Below are 21,360 nucleotides of genomic sequence, written 5' to 3'. Positions count from 1 at the left end.
GTGTATTAAATGTGGCAACTTTTTTCTTTTCTGGCAAAAATGGGTGCTGATGAGAATTAGCCTTTTGACTAACTCGGGTAAATAAACATTTATTTGAATATTTGTTCATGTTCAGTGTCCCTTTTTAAATAAATAAAATAAATTGATGACACAATAAAAAAATTTGGGTGAACTAACCCTTAGAGTATTTTTGCTATTAATTTTTCTATTTTCCATTTCATATTTACTAAACTAAAGTTGTTTGACATCCCAGAAAAGAAAAGGAGAAGCATGGAGCTGATTCCTCTGACTGCTCGGATGGTAATGTCACACCTGGTCAATCATTTGGGACACCATCCTCTCAGCGGCGGCCCTGCTCTTTTAAACAGCCTGGTCAGTGAGAACCACGACAACCCCTACATAGAGTCTTCCGAACTCTCCTCTGAAGTCTTCAAAAGCCCCAATCTACAGCTCTTCGTCTTCAACGACAGCACACTAGTCTCGTACCTTCAGATCCCCTCTGATAATTCCAGCACTGTAAGTGCCAACCCAAGGGATCATTCCTCTGAGGTCCGCGTCATTGTCAGGGACATCTCGGGAAAGTACTCGTGGGACGGCGGCGTTCTCTTCTGCACTTTGGACGGATCTGGCCTGAGCTCCAGTGGCAGTAGAGATCAGTTGTCTCATGACACCGGCCTCTCTGAAAAGCAGAGCTCCGTCCGCTCCAGTAAATGCTCCTCTGAGTCGGAGATGGAGGATGGCGTGGATGTGTTGGACCAGCTACTGGAAGATCTCGGCCACAGCAGCCCCGAGTGCCTCCCGCAGCCCCAGCTGAGGCTCACACAGCCACCGGCTCCACCCATGGGCATGACCCCTGAGATGGAAGGCCTCATCATGGATGCCATCCACAGACAGGCGAAGCAAGAGGATGAGGAGCTGATGTGGAGACAGAGTGAAGACCCCAGCATCAGAGCAGAGACACAGAGAGAGCCCACACACCAGGAGCCCAAATCCCCCTTTTACCTCTGCAGACTTCTCCTCAACGACCTCGGCATGAACTCATGGGATCGCAGGTACAACATTTCATAGAAGTTGCTGGAAAACAATGAAAGAATTTAAATAAATCGTACATCTCGAGATAAATTCAGTCATTTATTCACCCACTTGTAAAGCTGCTCTTTCCCACATTGATTGACATTGATTGGTTGATAGGACATTGATTCTTAAGGCCTAATATACTCAAGTGAAGTTATTTTTCGTTCTTCGCTTAGGGGTCAGACAGGGTTCCCATTTGTCGCTAAAAACTTACATTTACTTTTATCAAATTCAAGGCCATAAAAAGTCTTACATATAAGAATTTTCTTAATTTAAATTTCAAGAGCTCTTAAATTTGGAGACAGAAAAACAGGATTTAGTGTGTGATTTACCCCTGGTTTCACAGACAAGGCTTAAGCCCAGACCTTGACTACCTTGAACGCAACTTTGCACTGGCATATTTTTTTAGTATGTGTCAGTAAATATGTCTTTAAATATGTCAGTGCCATTTTTTTGTCTCAAGTTGCACACACGTAATGTTTTTTTTTCTAAGGCACATTTATAAAAGCTGCCTTATTCTAAGCCCTGTCTGTGAAACCAGGCCTTAATGTGTTGATTTAAACCTTGAAAGACGATGATTTAATGAAATAAATGTGAGAGCTGGACGTTTCAAAGTAAAAATGGGGCGCTGGTGCACGTTCTACAGGTTCGCGGTTTCAGAGTAGTTCACAATAATTGAACTCCGCACATTTATGCCAAATGATTGCTTATGATCTATTGTTAATTAATTATGAAAATGTTTATTTTATGGTGTTTATCATAGACTGTTAAAAAAAGATCGAGGCCGCGTCTCCATTTCCTTCCACCTAAATAACCCAGAAACGGTAGTTGCCGATTACGTCATTCAGAGCCCGAGTCGATGATGTAGTGATCCTGAGGTGGAGCCCTGGGATCAAATTCCCGCCCACAATCGCAAGCACAACTGTCAATCATAACGTTACACCCCATTTTTATAGCATCAAATAACTAACTAAACCCAAACTTATTGGAAAAATGAAAAAACACTTAAACATAAGAACTACCTAAAATGACAGAAATCCATCTTTGGAAAAAAGTTATTTGAAGTATGATTGGATTTTTGTAGTTTGGCTTGCGTCCCATTCCATTACATGGAGAGGGCGGGGTTTATGACCTATACGCTGATTTCACGCAGCCGCCATTTTGAAATGGCTCCGGTGGGAAGAAAACCGGAAGTGTCGCCTTTAATCAAAGGAGAGTCGCGAATGCGATGGCGTATTGTTGTGTTTAATGTAGAAATTAGTTATTCTAAAAATGTACATACATTTCTTTCATACTTTAGACTATAAACAGTGAAATTCATTTATAAATAAAATTATTTTTTATATATAATTAAGAATGTAAAAAAAGAAGCAGGAACGAACTATATACATACCCTATATTGGATATTACCATCCAATAGTGTAAATCGCGGCAGGAGCTTCAGGTTGGTAGTCCAAGGCATTGTTGTCTATCTGTACTTCCGGGGTTCTTCCCACCGGAGCCTCGCTTTCGATTTCAAAATGGCGGCTGCGTGAAATCAGCGTATACTGCAGCCAGCCACCGGGGGGCGATCGAAGTGCTTTGGCTTCACTTTTCAGGACTTGTGCGGCACAATTGGTGTTTATTCATACTTGCAAACTTGTTGTCTTTCACAATTCTGACATTGAAACTGACTGCCGTTAGAATCGTTTCCTTCACTTTTTTCTGGTACATCCTTATAATGCCTAAAGTAGCCTTTATGAGTGCCGATTTCTATACAGAGGATCCAGGCTATCGCTTTATTTCTGCCATTCCATAAGCACTACCTACTGGCAGAGAATAAATTTACATTTTCAATCAGCCTGCTTTTTTTTGGTTTAGACCAATGCAAAAAAACGGACCTATTTTTAACGCAGCATACACAGTGTTGTAAATATTAATCGGTGGATCGACCAGAATCTAATTTGCATTTAAAAAGATCTTACTGACCCAAAACATTTTAACAGTAGTGTATTTAAGCAACAGAAACACAGACACCAGTCATACAATTGCAACACTATGGTCTATCTTTCCTTTGATTGATCATATACTTAATATACTTTTCGAACAATGGTTAAAATTTAACTTTTATGGTGACATTTTGTTCTTTTTGAATGTAAAAGAGCTGCTTAGAAATTCTTCTATACTTCTTTATATGGATGTGAAATTATGAGTGTGAGTAAATGACTAAAGAATTTTAATTTTTGAGTATCTTTTTTGAATCTCAAAATATATGAGCATGTCACAAACTAATGTGTGAATATGATTGCATGGCGTCTAAATATTTTAAATGCATGCAGTACTTCTAGTTGGCCTGCGCATTGGTTGCAGTGGGATAGGAGGAAACATTTTAATAACATTTAAAATAATAATTTGATTAGCTTTTGTCTCACCATTTATCTTTTGAGAAGTTTTATGATGTTCCATTTTATTTTCTCGTTATAGAAAGAGCTTTCATCTTCTAAAGAAGAACTCGAAGCTCTTGAGAGAGCTGAAGAATTTGGACTCCAGGCAGTGGTAAGGGTTCCTTCTTCTGCTTCAGAATGTCTGGAAACAGGACGACAACATCTGACGTTCATGCCTTAACTCTTTCCCTGACAGCGTTTAAAAAAGAAAAGGAAAAAGTAAAGCCAGCCACTGCCAGAATTTTGAAAATTTTCACAAAATGTTCATGGCCCCCAGAATATTTTGTTGTTTGAATATCAGAAACATGCAATATATCCAAACCTGTCAATACTCCCGTTTTCCCGGGTTTCTCCCTTTTTTTAGCCCTATCTCCCGGACCCCTCCCGGTTTGTTATTTCTCCCGGGAAACTCCCGTAAATTGCATGGCCCAAACTCCTTTATGAATAATCGGACCAATATGTTTGTCTAATGTTGACCAGTTGCCAGATTGTATTAAATGCATTATATTCACACAATCCACAGACCATTTACAATTTCAACCCGTTTGTCACCTCAACCTGGCAACCTATAACCCAGTTGCGCAGTCGCGGAAAGTTTAACCCGAAAGCGAGCCGATAGACATGATGGCAGGTGAAGGTGGTGTCCCCGCAATGAAACTGAAGTACAGTTTGTAATGCGTTGCTTCAGGAAGATTAGGGATAGCTCACAACTGAAGTTATTGCATGCAGAGGCCAGACAGACACACGGAGGCGATTGGCATCTCACAACTCGCACTTTATTCCCAAATCGAACTCGTGTAGCCTAACTGTCTGTCACACGTTCTACCGTCCACATCGTTACTTAATAAACAAAATAAGATAAAAATTAGCATCAAACAGAAATTACCCTCATACATGGGGTGTTCGCATATGCAGTAAAGGTGTTCGAGGCCCAAGGCACATACAATACAATACTGCGGACAGTTCAACAGGGAGCGCACATAGAGAGTATGGGGAGCGCACAGCTCTTAAAGGGGCCACACCTTATTTCCAGTCGTTACAAGTTGTACATTTACCCCAAACCCCAACCCCCCCCCCCTCGGACAAATCTTGAAAACCAAATGTTGACAGGTATGAATATATCTAAAGAAAGAACAGAACTTCTGCTTTTAAACGACAACAAAAAAAACTTTATTCTAGCTTAAAGGGATAGTTCACCCAAAAATGAAAATTAAGTAATTAATTACTCACCCCCATGCTGTTCCAACCCTGTAAGACTTTCGTTCATCTTCGGCACACAAATTAAGATATTTGTGATTAAATCTGAGAGCTGGATCACTCCTCCATAGGCTTCTTAAGGGATCGAAACTGGCCGGCCCAAAAGTTATGAAAGACATCGTTAAAATAGTCCGAGTGACTACAGTGGCTCAACCTTAAGTTTATCAAGCGACGAGAATACTTTTTGTGCGCAAAAAAACGAACAAAAATACGACTTTATTCCACTATTCATTTCCTTCTCTGTGGGCCGTGAGATTTCACGTAGTGGGATTGCCACAGAGAAGGAAATTAATAGTTGAATAAAGTCGTTATTTTTGTTCGAAAAGTATTCTCGTCGCTTGATAAACTTAAGGTTGAGCCACTGTAGTCACTCGGACTATTTTAACGATGTCTTTCATAACTTTTGGGCCGGCCAGTTTCGATCCCTTAAAGGGGTCATATAATGCCATTTTTGTACAAGCTAATATGATTCTTTAGGGTCTAAATTAAAAGTTTGTAATATACTTTAATTAAAAATTCTCATTAGTATTGTAAGAAAACACTCATCATGAGCTTTGCTGACTCCGCCTCTCTGTTCTGTGCGTACACGTTTGTAACACAATACCATAACGTGTTGTTCATTATAAACGTGGGATTATGAATTATATGGAGAACGTCGTACATAGAAAACATGCAGTAATGTACCCTGAGTGTAAACCTTAGACTCATTCATCGTGAAGCGATTTGCAAAGATATAAATATTAACATAAAGTTTAATAAAACGTTACACTCACTTCAGTTGTTCTAGAGGTTCAGCAGGAACACGAATATCTGGTACCGATTCTTTATTCATGAGCAGCTTATTAGCAAAACCAGCTTTATACTGATCCTCGTTTATAAAGCAGTCTGCTGAGAAATTATTCGCGCAAACATGAGAGCATTGACGTTGGTCGTGGGGAATATTCCCTTCGAAAACAAACTCAGCCACTGCGTCTTCAGCGGTTCGGATTTAGGAACATTAAAATGACTGCTGTGTTCGTTATTAGACCCAAAAACAGAACACCACAATCGCTTAGACGCCATTCTGCTCATAGACAGTGCTCCAGCATATCAACAATGACCGCGCCGGTCCGCGCAGACTATGATTGACAGCTCTCACGAGCGAGGGCGGGTCTGTGTTGAAACGCGCCTATCAATCAACAATCGCGGGAGGGGCGTCCGACCGTGTGACGTCACACGGTCGAACGGCTCGATTTGAGGCAGGGGAAAACATATAAGGAGATTAAAACAAAACCACTGGATGGATTTTTATCATTATATGATGGTTGTGTACAGGCACTGCCAACACACATTTCAGTACAATCAACTTAAAAAAGTGCATGTGCCATTATATGACCCCTTTAAGAAGCCTATGGAGGAGTGATCCAGCTCTCAGATTTAATCAAAAATATCTTAATTTGTGTTCCGAAGATGAACGAACGTCTTACGGGGTTGGAACAACATGAGGTATGAGTAATTACTGACAGAATTTTCATTTTTGGATGAACTAACCCTTTAATATATTCTTTTTTATCAACAATTGAATAGGGGTAAGTAAGTTTAATAATAAAAACAGCATTTTTAGGTTACATTTTAAAGATTACATCCATATTGGATTCAGAACGATGATCAAAACATAAATGGAGTAGATCGAGTCCATCAACTCCCCCAAAGCTTCACAGTCCTACTGCGGTCTCGTCCTGGATTGACATTTCATTTGGTAATATTAGGCGGTTTTGATTTATATGTTGATGATCGCGTTATTTTACATGTGCGTCTGCTTACATATGCTATCGCTAGTTTCTACTTCTTCTTCTCCTGTGTTTTGATCAGTAGATTCAGTACTCTTTCTGAAGATGCGTGATAGCGCCCCCTACCGTATAACAGTGAAAACACAGAAAGCAGGAAAATTCAGTCAATGGTGGGGAAAGAGTTCAAGTTTCATACATAATTACACACCTAGTAAATTAGTGATATGAAAACTGAATTATATCTTCTTTCTGACTCATCTGCACTTAAGGCTAAAAATCAGCAGCAAACAACAGCATGCATTTGGAGAGCTCTATCATGCAGCCTAATGCCAGTCTACAGAGAGTGGCTAAATCCTTTAAAAGCACTATTAAGGAGACATGTCTTAAGAACACTCTCAGATACTCCGCTCCTCACAGCCTAATCCTGCCCACGTCTGGCTGATCACAGATCCACACTTCTCAGCCAACAGCGATCAATAGGCACTCAGAGTGGCTAATTACAGAGGCTTATTAAAGAATACCCCCAGGATCGGGCCAGCGTTCCCCTCTGCAGGCATAGCCGGCCCGCTCATGGCAACCGCTGACTGAGCGTGCCAAACATCACACTGCAAGGGCATGAGGCTTCATTAGCAACACTGCTCAAAGAGACACACACTGCTCACACATACACAGCACATACCAGTATTGTATTTATTAGCCAATAGCTGTAAAGTTACAATATACCATTTTTTTTTTTTACAAATGGTTTTTGTTTTGATAATAATAAAAAAAAATAGTATGAATTTAATGAGCATATCAAAGGTTGTTTCATGTATAGGTTACCGAATATCCTATTACTTCACTAAATTTGTTTATAGAAACTAAGCCACAACTGTTCTTTAGGGAGAGCATTATTAAAATTAACAATAATGAAATATTAACTTGCCAAAAGCATCTTATTTTCATATGTGTGGTCTTCATACCACACAACGTCTACCCTTTAACCAAAAAGGGAACATTTGATAAAATTGTGACACCCAGGACCAGGGCCGTCGCTAGTGGGGTGAAAGGTGGTGACAATTATGGGGCCCCCGCTCCCCAGGGGGCCCCACAAAATCCAGCAGTTATACTATTTAGGCCCCTGTAGTATGAATAATTCTAATATTTATATTAGTTGTATGCCTGAGATTTAAATGAAAACCACAAAAACGTGCAATTTGGGTAAATATTTTTCCAAATATCTGCTTCTCTTACCTCCATAAAAATGGTTTAGTCCGACCTAAAGTATTTATTAATTATTCAGTCAGAGTCAGTGACAAACATCAGATGGACCCAATAAAATTGTAAGTCCCGCCCCAGCTCGTGAACAGAACCAATCAGAGTTGAGGCGGCAGCCTGAAGTTAACGATGAACTTGGTGGAAGAGCAGGAGACTAACTGACTGAAAAATGTCGGGGAAAAGAAAACATAAATCAGGGAACCAGAAATGCCAGGAAAAGACGGAGAGGGAGGCAAGGAGAGTGGTTGTATCCCAGTCGATCAAGACGTTCTTAAAGACCGGTTATATATTGTTATTTCGCTGGGAATTAGAAAACTTCCGTCTACAGTCTGCCGTGTACAGTCATTTTTTATTATCGGTGCGCGCCACAATCGACCGAATGATTACGTGGTCTAAATTCCTGTCTTTTTTACACTATTGTAAATAGAGTTTTAAAAAAAATTACACGAGTCACGACGGATTGCATTATGCATCTGACCTGCCGGCTGATGATATTTAAAACATCGAGAAAACACGAATACAACACACTGCACTTGGATGAATGAATGTATTCGCTTTATTTAATAATAAGACAATGAATGGTTTTATTTTTTTAATTAGACTGCATTCTTGTCAATTTCTAAATGTTTACTTTTTGATTTATGAATTATAACAGACTGATTGGGAAAAAATGTATTACTTTTTAAAAATTGGTTTTATTATTATTTAACAATTTCTTGCTTTTTGTTAGTTTTTATTAGTTGTAATTTTTAAATAAACATTTAACTTTTAAAATAAAGGTTTTACAGCAACATCACCATCTTCTGTTATGTGGGCCTCCATGTTCATCTATTGTACAGTATATGATATTGGTGGAGGGTGGGGGCCCACATCAATATTTTTTCAGGGGGCCCCGAATCCTCTAGCTACGGCCCTGCCCAGGACATAAAGACATATTTCACCCAGAAATGAAAAATCTGTCATTAATCACTCACCCTCATGTCGTTCCAAACCCGTAAGACTTTCGTTCATCTTCAGAACACAAATGAAGATCTTTTTAATGAAATCTGAGAGCTTTATGTCCCTCCATTGACAGCTACGCAACTACCACTGTGACGCTTCAAAAAGTTCATAAAGAGATCATAAAACTAATTCATTTGAATTGAGCGGTTTAGTCCACATTTTCTGAACAGAATCGATCGCTTTATATGATGAACTAAAGGGTTTTAGTAGTTTTAGGATCTCTTTATGAACTTTTTAGGGTCAAAGTGTCAGTTGTGTAGCTGTCAATGGAGAGACAGAAAGCTCTCAGATTTCATTAAAAAGATCTTCATTTGTGTTCTGAAGATGAGTGAAAGTCTTACGGGTTTGGAACGACACGAGGGCGAGTAAATGATAGATTTTTCATTTTTTTGGTGAACTATCCCTTTTTACTGCGTGCCGGGAAGACAAATACATTCTCCTTTTATTTCTCATTCTATTTTTAACACTTTTTAGAGTTGACTTATATTCATCAAGCTCTACCATTCGACAATGTTAACTTGTTATTTTAAGAAAAAAAATGGAACCAAAAGATATATTATTTATAAATACATTTAAAATGTTATGTTGCAACCTTATTCAAAGAAAATATGTTGCTTTAAGATATTCAAATGCTAAATAACACTAATCTAAACTTCATGCCCCATAATGACAACCAGATTTTTGATAACTTTGATTATCATTGCGTAAGTATTCAGACCCTTTGCTACAACACTTGAAATGTTTCTCATGTGCATCCCATTTCTCTGGATCGCCTTTGATTAAATACACTGAACACTTTAAATATGGTGACACCTCAACTGTCATGATGTTACAACTTTTTGCATGATGTCTGTTCGTCTTGTGTTTTTCTGTTTCCAGTCGAGAGACACACAAGATTGCTGTGTTCTACATTGGAGAAGGCCAAGAGGACAAATGCTCGATTCTGTCCAACACAGAGGGCAGTCAGGCGTATGAGGACTTCGTCTCTGGGCTGGGATGGGAGGTGAAATAACATAAAATCCACTTAGTGCGTCTGTAGTGAGCAGGGATCATGTCCTGTGACTACATCAGACAGCTTCTCTCTCTTTCAGGTGAATCTGGCCTCTCACTGTGGGTTTATGGGGGGTTTGCAGAGGAATGGCAGCACCGGAAACACAGCGCCATACTACGCTACCTCCAACGTGGAGGTCATCTTCCACGTGTCGACTCGCATGCCTTCTGACTCAGATGACTCCATCACCAAAAAGGTAGTTCCTCATTTCCTGCTTGACAAGACCCATACACTTTTAAAATAGATATAGATGTGATTTACACAATAAACTGGTAGAAAAGTGTCATTTATCAGTATCATAAATTGCATCACTGCTTGGTCAGGAGTGCAGGCATTCCAGTCACATTCATTGGTTTTCAATTGGTTTTGAAACGACCTGCCGTTAAACTGCGCCCCCTTAGTTACTGTTGCTATCACTATCAAGCTTTTCTATTGCCGTTTGTTCTACCACTGTCAAGCAGTGAGAGAGAAGCAATCAAATCGAGTGCAAAACTGAGTGCATTTGTAATCTAGTAATCATATCTAGTCACCAAAATAGTCTCAAGTAAGCCATGGAAGTCTACAAACTGGACAAAGAAATGTACTATATCCGTCGTAGTCAATTGAAAATGCATGACAGGTCAAATATCAATAGGTGCGTTCCATTTCGACAGGGTCCCTACGCAGTGTTCACTGCTCCCTACTCCCTGAACACGGCACATCAGTTGAAGTGGACTTCGCTGACAATAATCACTCATTTGGAAAGCCCTGCAACGTCATCAAAGAAAGGCAACAACAGGGTCGCGCAGATTATGATATAACTTTTTATTTACTTTTCTTTCTAATTTAAAATCATATAATAGGCCTATAGATACATTCATCACCCCAACCGTTCATAAATACTCTAGTTTGTATAATAATAACAATATTTATGAATACTCAATGCATACGTAAACTCAGAGCCTTCCAACGGCTCTGCTCTATGGTTAGTTCCGACTGGTGACGCGGTGCACAATGACAGTTGGTTGATTTTCACTCTCCACTTCCTGTGAAGTGATGTATCGATGTTCCCTTATTCCCTACACCATTTGCAGTGCCCTTCGAACTGAACATGTTCGTTCCCTTCGGATTGGAATCTCACTTAAGATGGCGAAACACCCTGTGAAGTCCACTTCGCAGTCCACTTACGGTCGAATGGAACGCACCTTATGTATGTGTGTGTATGTGCTTTTAAATTAAAAGCAACACAAAACAAAGATGGAATATGCCCACTCACTAAAACACACATTTGTAAAGTAAAAAAATATATATATATATATATATATATATATGTATTTATTATTGTAAGTGTGTCGGTCAGGGCCGATAACCTCTGACACGTAGAGTGATTGGTTAGTCACTTTTAGTCTTTAGTGTTTTCACCCTTTTTCCCTATTTCTCTTCATTTCCATGTGATATCTCACTGCTGTCTTACCCCTAAAAAACACGTAATGCCATTTCATTCTGTTTAAAATGTTGATTTAAATGCGGGTGACATGCGTGTAAAGCGTGGCTTCTGGAGCGTGCTGCTGATCGCTGGTCTCTGTCAGACCTCTGCGAGCTGCGAGAGCCTGTCGTGAGCGAGGGAGCCGAGCATGTGCAGGTTTAGTAACCCTGGACTCCTGTGCGCGCTGTGACCGGGGCCCCGATCAGCACATTAACTCACGCCGCAAGGGCCAAAGGCCTGCCGGATACCAGCAGGGCCCTGCTATCGAATTCCCCCTGTGTCTGCGGGACGGCGATCGACATGCGTTAGCAGGTTAACTCTGGCAAAATGAGCCGGTGGGATCCTGCTTAGTTCTGAGCGCTCGATCCGATCATGCGCAGGCCTGCAGAGAGAAAAATTCATCAGGCTCCCGGACATCGAAGCCTCACACCGTCAGAGCTCATATTAGCCCATCTCAGCCACACTCCGTTCCTCTGTTAGCCAGTGGGAGGGAGTGTGTGTGCCGCGAGCCATGCTCGATTCATTTTGGACACCAGGCCCCGTAATTGCCGCGCTCCCGCTCTGGCACGTGTGTGAGGAGGGGTGAAAGGGCTGTTTTATCAGCCACAGGCAGACAGGAAGTAACTCCTCTAATTTGCAAATCCAACTTTCAGAGGTAGTGAGAGAAAGGAGGGGTGAAAAGACGACAGCGAGGAAAACAGAGAGGGGAAAAGAGAAGAATTCCTGAATCAAATTGAGTGCTGGGGGCAGATCGAGCAGAGCAGCTGGCCAGGCTAGTAATGCAGTTACTGGGAGGGTGTTTCCATGCGAGGCCCGGTGTCAGGAGGCACCTCACACACACACACACACTTCTTTGTTTCAGAGGGAGAGACGCTGCTTCTTTGCAAGGCAGCGTTTAAGCTTCAGGGCATCTCTTGCTCTGCTCAGCGTCTGTGTGTTTACAATCTGCATGTACACTTTTTAAGGCTATAAATAAAGATTATTGGAGAACGTTTTACAAGAAAATACTATTTCAGTCTTTCTACTTCAAAATTTCACTTTAATTCAATGTGTTTCTTCGTACATTTTTGAGACTTACTAGCAATTTCTGAGTGAATTGTTTTCAGTGTGAATGTTATACTCTATGCAACATATGGCTGTTAATATCCTCATATTTTCATGTTTGCGAATGCAAATGCCACTATTACTATTGCTCTTACTTAAAGTCCCCCTGTAGTCAATCATTTATCCCTTAAAACTAATCTGATCACCAAAATTACAAATTTAAATGTTTTTTCCTTAAAAAAAAATCTTCTTGCCTTTAAATAGCTTGAATGTAACTCGACACCCTTGCCTCATTTAGTATACGTGGGTTTATGAATATGTAAATGAGCCCCGCCTCCACTCACTCACACAGCTCAGAGGTCCACTGGTTGACGATCACACGTTGATCTGATTGGTTACAAGGTCGTTTGTGACGTCAGAAACACCAGCGATTTCAAACCGTGTTTTTGAGACTGTCTTTGGTTCACTGCAGTTTAAGCAGAAAATACTCAGCAATGCTGTCGACTTATGAATTTACACATGGTTTGTCTTAGAGCATATTAAAAACACCAAATACACATATAACAGTCCCTCCAGTTTTTCGCGATTCTGCGATCGCTGAATACAACGCAAAATCAACAAAATGTCGCATTTTTTTGCGATCCTGCATAATTCCAAATTTAACCGCAAAATAATCACAAAAATCAAAAAAGTCCTCTCAAAACATTAAATTATAATCACCCAATTGAAATATCTCTAGTTAATTAAAGTTTCAATGCATTTTTACGTGGGTACAGATTACAGAATAGATGTTGCGCACGCGTGATGTCTGTGAGCGGTCTGTCAGAAACATGGCGAAAGAAAAAGCGTCTCTCCTGCCCTCTCAGCGCCCAGGTTTTCATTGGGCAGTACGGCAAACTTATTAACGCGTTTAACATGATTGAATGACATAACAAAAAGTATTATATGCTCGATGGTACTAAAAAGAATTATTAAAAGCGCAGTATACCGTGAAAGAGAACTAATTTCAGCCAGTCGAGTGACAGTCTGTCTCTGACTGCAAGTGTGTGTGTGTGTGTGTGTGTGTGTGTGTGTGTGTGTGTGTGTGTGTGTGTGTGTGTGTGTGTGTGTGTGTGTGTGTGTGTGTGTGTGTGTGTGTGTGTGTGTGTGTGTGTGTGTGTGTGTGTGTGTGTGTGTGTGTGTGTGTGTGTGTGTGTGTGTGTGTGTGACTGACTGACTGACTGACTGACTGCGTGTCACCGCCTGTCGTTCTAGTTAGAATATTGAATTCTCTTTATAGCGCTTGAACAAATACACATAGCTACAATTACTTCAAAATAATCATCTTGGCAAGTATTTACGTAAAACAGTCAGTAATAACTGATTGGGACGTTTGTCATTACTGTAGTAGGTCTTAAAGTGACAGTAACCTAATTTACCTGCTGTTGTTAATGTTAATCAAGCAACAACAATAGGCTACAGCACAATTTTTTAAAAATAATTTGATTAGACAAAATAAACAAGCTTTATGCATTTTGTTTGTGATTTGTGTCATGTATGACTATTGTGCATCTGACATAATACTATTATGGTAAATGTGATGTCCTAATTATAAAATATAAAAATCGCAAAATTTTTCACAAATTTTTGGAAATTACCACCACAAAATCAGTCATTTTGATCGCAAAAATCACATAAAAAAAATCGGGAAATCCTGGAGGGACTGATATAAACAACATTAAAAGCTTGATTTTCAATAAATTTAAGGTATTGTAGTTTGAACAATCCTTGGCATTAAACAATTAGATCTAAGCCCATTCAGTTTGATCAAATTTTAAGGTCATGAAAATGATCAAAAAAGTCCTGCATTATACATTGAAAAACTGGCATTTTATTAAACTCTTGAGGCTTCCCTCTGGGCCTAAACTAAGAACATTATTTAATACAATCGGTATATAGACTTTACTAGTATCGGCACAATAACATTTTGTAGCTTTTTTTTTAAGCACATTATCGTATCAGCAAAATCCAAAATCAGTCGACCTATAATTCATATGTATTTATATATTGGTACACAAAACCAATTTCAGTACATTTTAAATAAAACATGTCAAGTATTTTTAACTTGGTTACCCTATTTAAAATGTTTACCCTGTTTTGAATATATGCCCCAGCCTGTTTAATTAAGTAAGATAATATTACTGTAGATACACAATTTATTCTGTATTCATTTTATTTGTAAAACATCTTTGATTTTAAAAATCTGCAGATACCCTTATTAAACTTTGGCAAATAGTCCTGTCCAACACGGACATAATGTTACCGCAAGTCATGTGGTTTAAGAAACGCTGTGCCATCCCTGTGATTTCCATCTGGTGAGTGATAAAATGGGGTGAAAAAAATCCCAAAGCCTTTGATTGGTGGAATGACCCGAGTTATATCTAGAGACCAGCACATCAAAGGCTCTTAGGGACTCTTTTGGCTTGGGCCGGATACCCTAGCAACCGCATAGAACACCTTAGCAACAGCATGGCAACCACCCTCAGCTCCTTCAGCAGCACCTTCTACTTCACCCTATTCGAAGAAGTCTGCAGTCTTTAACATCTGATCCCTTTCATTGAGAATGGCATCTGTTGTATGTGTGCGATGTGTGTTGCATTTCCTCTCTTCCCCCAACCTGTTTACATGCCGCCAATTCTTCTGCTGACTCTCCAAATGGATCGGTATGCGCCGACCCAATCATCTTGTTGTGGATTTGTTTAATTTTAGCCCATTAGCATAATTAAGGGCTTATGGGGAAATGTGGTAATTGCATTTTTGGTGAAGAGGACATGTTTTGGTAATGGCTCATTAGGCTTGGGTGCATCGGCAGATGTTTAACGACTCATTGACAAGAGCTCGCTTAAGGCCACACTGTTGCAGCGAAATGCTTCCAAGACTCCTCTTTCTTGATTACAGAGGTCACTTTAATGTCTCACTATTTTGCTAATAGTCCACTTAATTGTTGTTAATCATTTGGAATTAAGGCTTTATGGTCTGTCTGCCCTGCTTTTGTTTTGTTTAGTGACAGTGAATGCTGGGAACAGTGAATGATGCCGTGTATGAAAAATCATTTTTTATCACTTCATGTGTGCATTACTATTGGATTGGGCGATATGCCTATCACATTATTCTCTTAATTTGGTTGATAACAATACTGCAGTATCTGTATCACACATTAAAAACTACTGGTAACACTTTACAATAAGGTTCGTTAGTTAACTACATTAGTTAGCATGAACTAATAATGAACTGCACTTATACAGCATTTATTAATCTTAGTTAATTCACTGTGAACTAACATGAACAAACAATGAACAGCTGGATTTTTATTAACTAACATTAACAAAGATTAATAAATACAGTAACAAATGTATTGATCATGGTTAGCTCATGTTAGTTTATACATTAACCCTATTGTAAAGTGTTACCAAACTATTTTTTTTATCCATTTTTCCAAACTTCTTTTTGGCAGTTCATTTTTAAAAGTAGTTTTCACAAGCGCAAACTTTGAAAAAAAATCTAAACGTTGTAGACTACTAGCTTAGATAAAGCAATATTCAGAAACACGTGCATCGAATAAAGCAGAAAAAAACACAAGCACGGAATTTGTAAATTAAATAATTGTTTGTATACTATTTAATAACATATAGTTTTATGTATGATTGCGTGTGGTCGGAGTTTCCAGTGTGGACAGCTCCATGAAATGGCCTACTGGATGCACTGTAGTTTTGCTGTACTATACTAAAAATATGAAAAGTACAATACACAAATAACATTTTAAGATACTTCCGTTTCTGAACAAATAAAGCAGTAATTTATGTCATAGATACACACGCCTGATGTTTGTTTTAATTGTCAGAATCTACCGTACTAAAATAAATCGTAATAAAATATTGGCTTACCTATTCATTTATAATTTAATGAATAAATAATTAAATAAATGTAAATATACAGTTTATTAATGTAATGTAATTTTATTTCAAATGAATAAGGAAAATATAGTGATTTGAATCCAAAGAGCTCTAAAATAATTTGTATATAGTTGGCGAACGCTACTGAAGGCACGCCGCACTCCTGAGGTGACGGCTCTGTTGCAGTTGACCATTAAAAAAAAAAATTTAATAACTAGACAAATAATATGTTTAGGTTACAACTGCATCTGTCTCTGAAAAAAAAAAAAAATCATCAGTGAATCTACCAACAGCTTTGTCAATGGATAGATACACATTTATTTGCTGAGGTTTGCTGAATAACTATTGAATTCATTTAGATTTACCAGTATGTTACCAGCTCTCTAGACATCTGTATCAGCATTGACCCTCACCGGTCGAGTTCTAGAAACAATTTATACATTTTTATTATTTTGAACTTCTCTTTCCTGAACTTAAAGGCATTTACAGGTTTGACAGCTAATGTTGTACATAGATTTCCACATGTACAACATTAAACAAATTATTGCAATATTTTACTGGTGCTTCAACATTAGAACTACATATTATTCAGACTCTCGGCACCCATGTATTTCACGTTCCTTGCCAAAATAAGCTTCTGAAAAATGCATTTCCTACAAATGTATGTATATTTTTATGTAAAATGAAAATCTGTCCAATTTTCTGGCAAAAGCCAATTTGTTTAAATGATTGAGACATAATAAACCCAATTTCTCCACCTCGTTTGTCTTCAGATTGAAAATTCCCAAAATAATTACAGGAGATGTTATGTACTAAAATACATGTAGTCTTTTCTTTCTGGAATTATTGTTGATCACTAAGAAAACACACATGTTTGTGAGGTTGAGTTAACCTTTTTTAGTGTGTTTTCGAAGAATCTGTTTTTCTGTTAACTCAATATGTTTGCCCTGTACAAATGATTATCTGTGTTTGTTTGTTTTTTTCTCTCCGACATGAAGCCCTTGTGAGTTATATGACTAATGTTTACAATTTTTTTGTGTCAGATTTATTGATGCGTTTTGCCTCTGGTTGGTCATAGCTCCGTCACTTGGGAAACGATGAAGTGCACATTGTGTGGTCGGAGCACACGCGGGATTACAGACGAGGAATCATTCCCACCGACTTCGGAGATGTCCTCATCATCATCTACCCGATGAAAAACCACATGTTCTTTGTTCAGATCCTGAAAAAAACCCAGGTACGTCCCCACATCGTGAAGATAATGGCATTACGTTACATTAAAAACCACAACCGTCCACCAGAACTTGCCAGATTTTCATATATTATGTGAAATGCCTCTCCAGAGGCGTCTTGAGATCTTCGCCAGGATGTGCGATGTTTGGTTGATTGTCAGGATATGTGGATTGTGGCTGAATGGTATCTCTTCCTGTCTGTTCCCTGAAAGCACTAATGCTCAGAGTCCATTACTGCACTGTCGGCACGCCACTCTCATCGCGGTCAAGCTGCCTTTCATCTTCCTCCTCCCGCGTCTGCCACTAGATCCCCAGAGAAACCAAGCGTGCATCATTTGTAATTTCTCGTAAACACATCACCTCTGCGAGCCTTGACTGCTCTGTGTTGAGTGGCCTGGATGCTGTCAGATATATATGGTTCCTCCACCATGTCACCGGCTGCAATTAGTGAAATTCCCTCAGCTGTGTCACTGTTATCTGCCGTTCCACTCAACTAACTCTCATGTCATCCGCTCGATAAATGCAAGCCTTGGCGAATGGAAGTACTGCATTATCCATCGACTAGATTGCGCTGTCCTGCTCATAGATTTGTTCCTGTTTGTGGCGTACACGTCAGACATGGGGACTTGTGACTTGGTGACTTGGACTCGAGTCGACTCGAGTCGCTATTTTTATGACTTGTGACTTGACTTGACATAAAATGAAATACTTGAGACTTGACTCGGACTTGGAAGTTAAAGACTCGGGACTTGACTTGACTTGAGACACGATGACTTGAATGACTTGAGTGTTAATCACATCATGTTTTCAGTTTGAATATAAAATATATATAAAAAAATGTTTTAAAGTTGATCACGACACTATCATCAGTCATACCTCGTACCTTACGCACACCACGCCCACTTAGATCAGATATCACATCAAAATGTCAGCCGGAGGGGTACCGAGGGTCATTGCTTTCGGCTTCAAGAATTATTCACACGATGGCAAAAGACGAACAGCGCTTTGCAAGACATAGGCTACAACATTAACATTGCGGACAGCCAGACGACAACCTCCAATTTCGTCCGTCATTTGAAGAGCCATTCTGCCCAGTAAGTGCTTGTCAATTTGTTAATGTTAGTTGGTAGTTAGCTAATGTAATAGCTAAAGTAGCCATTAACCCTTTCACAAGTAAGTTTAAACTATTCTAACTGATCCCCCAGCGTGAGTTTTTCTAGGCGACCGTTATTTAGAACCTGTCACTCACTTTAATGTTTCATGGTGACGCGTCATTGCTTGTCAAGTGACACAGCGCAACCACAACACAGCGCTGAATGAATGATCTGCTTTTATGTCATTTTTCCTGTTTTATTCAAAATGTTCACAAATGTATTAGCTATAACATGCAACACTGATATTCCGATTGTCAAGTATGTGTAAGTGGATGTGTTTTGTTGTTTAAACACCTTTATAATGATCGCGTTAGTTGAGCTGTAGGCTATGTGCGAATGGGCAGTGCCATGTTAACGTTAGTTTACAACACGTCAATTTCTCAACTTCTCACGAAATACATGAAAGTAAGTGACCGGTGAACTGGGAGAAGAATAGGGTAAAATGTAAAGCTACTTACACAATGTGTATCTGATATGAATAAAACGTGCGTCTTATTATAATGGAAATGATTATTATTGACGCTTCCATAGACATCAGTGTATATTTTACAAACTACAAATATATTTTTTGCTAGTAGTTATGTGTATTTAAATGTCTGAAACCTAAAATAAAAATGATGTGGTTGAAAACACTGAACAGTTGTGATATATGACAGCACTGAGAGCGTATGTCTCTGGCTCAGCGCCAGCCAACGCGTTTGAATTCATTGATAAATAACTTACACGAAGCAGAATAGTGGGTCATATGTCTAATGCTTTTTGAAAACTTAAAAGGGGCATATAATGCCATTTTTGTACAAGCTAATATGATTCTTTGGGGTCTAAATTAAAAGTTTGTAATATACTTTAATTAAAAATTCTCATTAGTATTGTAAGAAAACACTTATTTTACTTGGTCAAAAACAGCTCTGTTTTCAGCACGCCGTTTCAGTGCATATGACTTTAAATGATAATTTGCTCACCCCGCCTCTCTGTTCTGTGCGTACACCGTTTGTAACACAATAACACAATAACCATAACGCGTTGTTCAGTATAAACGTGGAATTATGAATTATATTGAGAACGTCATACATAGAAAACATGCCGTAATGTACCCTGAGTGTAAACCTTAGACGCATTCATTGTGAAGTGTGCAGCTAGCGATTTGCAAAGATATAAATATTAATATAAAGTTGAATAAAACGTTACACTCACTTCAGTTCTTCTGGAGATTCAGCAGGAACACGAATATCTGGTACCGATCTTTTTTCATGAGCAGCTACTTAGCAAATCCAGCTTTATACTCACCCTCGTTTATAAAGCAGTCTGGTGTGAGAAATGATTCGCGCAAACATGAGAGCATTGACGTTGCTCGTGGGGAATATTCCCTTCGAAAACAAACTCAACCACTGCGTCTTCAGCGGTTCGGATTTAGGAACATTAAAATGACTGTGTTCGTTATTACACCCAAGAACAGAACACCACAATCGCTTAGACGCCATTCTGCTCATAGACAGTGCTCCAGCATATCAACAATGACCGCGCCGGTCCGCGCAGACTATGATTGACAGCTCGCTCTCACGAGCGAGGGCGGGTCTGTGTTGAAACGCGGCTGTCATTCAACAATCGTGGGAGGGGCTTCCGAGCCTGTGACGTCACAGGCTCGAACGGCTCGATTTGAGGCAGGGGAAAACATATAAGGAGATTAAAACAAAACCACTGTATGGATTTTTATCATTATATGATGGTTACATACATACAGGCACTGCCAACACACATTTCAGTACAATCAACTTGTAAAAGTGCATGTACCATTATATGACCCCTTTAAGGCTTTCTTCTTCATAAAAGAAGTCGGACATCACATTTTTGTATACATTTTTATTTCTTTAAATTAGTAAGCTACAGGACACCATCTTTCAAAACATGACCTGCGTGAAAGAGAAAAGTGAATGAATGCGTCATTGTTCCCAAATGCACTTCCGAATGCGCCTCTGTTCATTTCAAACCAAACTGACGCCCATAGATCAAACTCTGCAGGTAAAATTACAATAATAAGGTGACTTGACTTGGACTTGACTTGACCTACTACAAGACTTGACTTGACTTGACTTGACATAGCCTGTGACTTGACTTGACTTGACTTGCCCAGGAAAAAAATACTTGGGACTTACTTGAGACTTGAAGGTTAAGACTTGAGACTTACTTGAGACTTGCACATGTGTGACTTGGTCCCATCTCTGGTACACGTCACATGCAACATCAGGCTGAGACTTCATGCATAGCGATTTAATGTTTAAAGGGGTGGTTGATAATGAATTCACATTTCTAACTTTAGTTAGTGTGTAATGTTGCTGAGCATAAACAACATCTGCAAAGTTACGACGCTCAACGCTCAAAGCAAAGGGAGATCTTTACTTTTACAGAAATCACTTTATAAGGACTTCAACAAACGGCTGGTAGAGACTACACGACATTCCTCCCGGGTTAGTGACATCACCAACCCTAAAATTTACATAAGCCCCGCCCCCTGAACGCGATTTATAGATTATCAGACAGAATATGCTAATCAATGTCTAGAAGATTACAACACATAAGCTACATAAATTCATCAACTAACCATTCAGAAATGTCCTGTTGCTTCTACATGTTGTAACTTCCTCTTGAGTCTCTCCATTATTGTCCGACTTCGGTTTGAATATAAAAGGCAGAACAGTTTCT

General features: G+C 39.2%; 1 protein-coding gene across 2 annotated transcripts in view; it reads left to right on the top strand.

Moving 5' to 3' along the window:
* The window catches only part of ralgapa2 (Ral GTPase activating protein catalytic subunit alpha 2), a 207,635-nt gene that overhangs the window by 141,121 nt on the left and 45,154 nt on the right, over nt 1–21,360 (top strand). For both annotated transcript variants that reach the window (XM_056255880.1, XM_056255879.1), the window contains 5 exons: nt 254–1,052; nt 3,538–3,609; nt 9,662–9,785; nt 9,874–10,029; nt 17,353–17,511. In XM_056255880.1, the coding sequence (XP_056111855.1) occupies nt 254–1,052; nt 3,538–3,609; nt 9,662–9,785; nt 9,874–10,029; nt 17,353–17,511 (1,310 nt within the window). The remainder of the gene's footprint in view (nt 1–253; nt 1,053–3,537; nt 3,610–9,661; nt 9,786–9,873; nt 10,030–17,352; nt 17,512–21,360) is intronic.

The sequence above is a fragment of the Rhinichthys klamathensis genome, unplaced genomic scaffold, assembly GCF_029890125.1.
Source record: "Rhinichthys klamathensis goyatoka isolate OS25496 unplaced genomic scaffold, OSU_Roscu_1.1 h1tg000123l_1, whole genome shotgun sequence".
Lineage (NCBI taxonomy): Eukaryota > Metazoa > Chordata > Actinopteri > Cypriniformes > Leuciscidae > Rhinichthys > Rhinichthys klamathensis.
The sequence above is the reverse complement of the archived record's forward strand: the minus strand, read 5'-3'. Positions and strand labels throughout refer to the sequence as shown.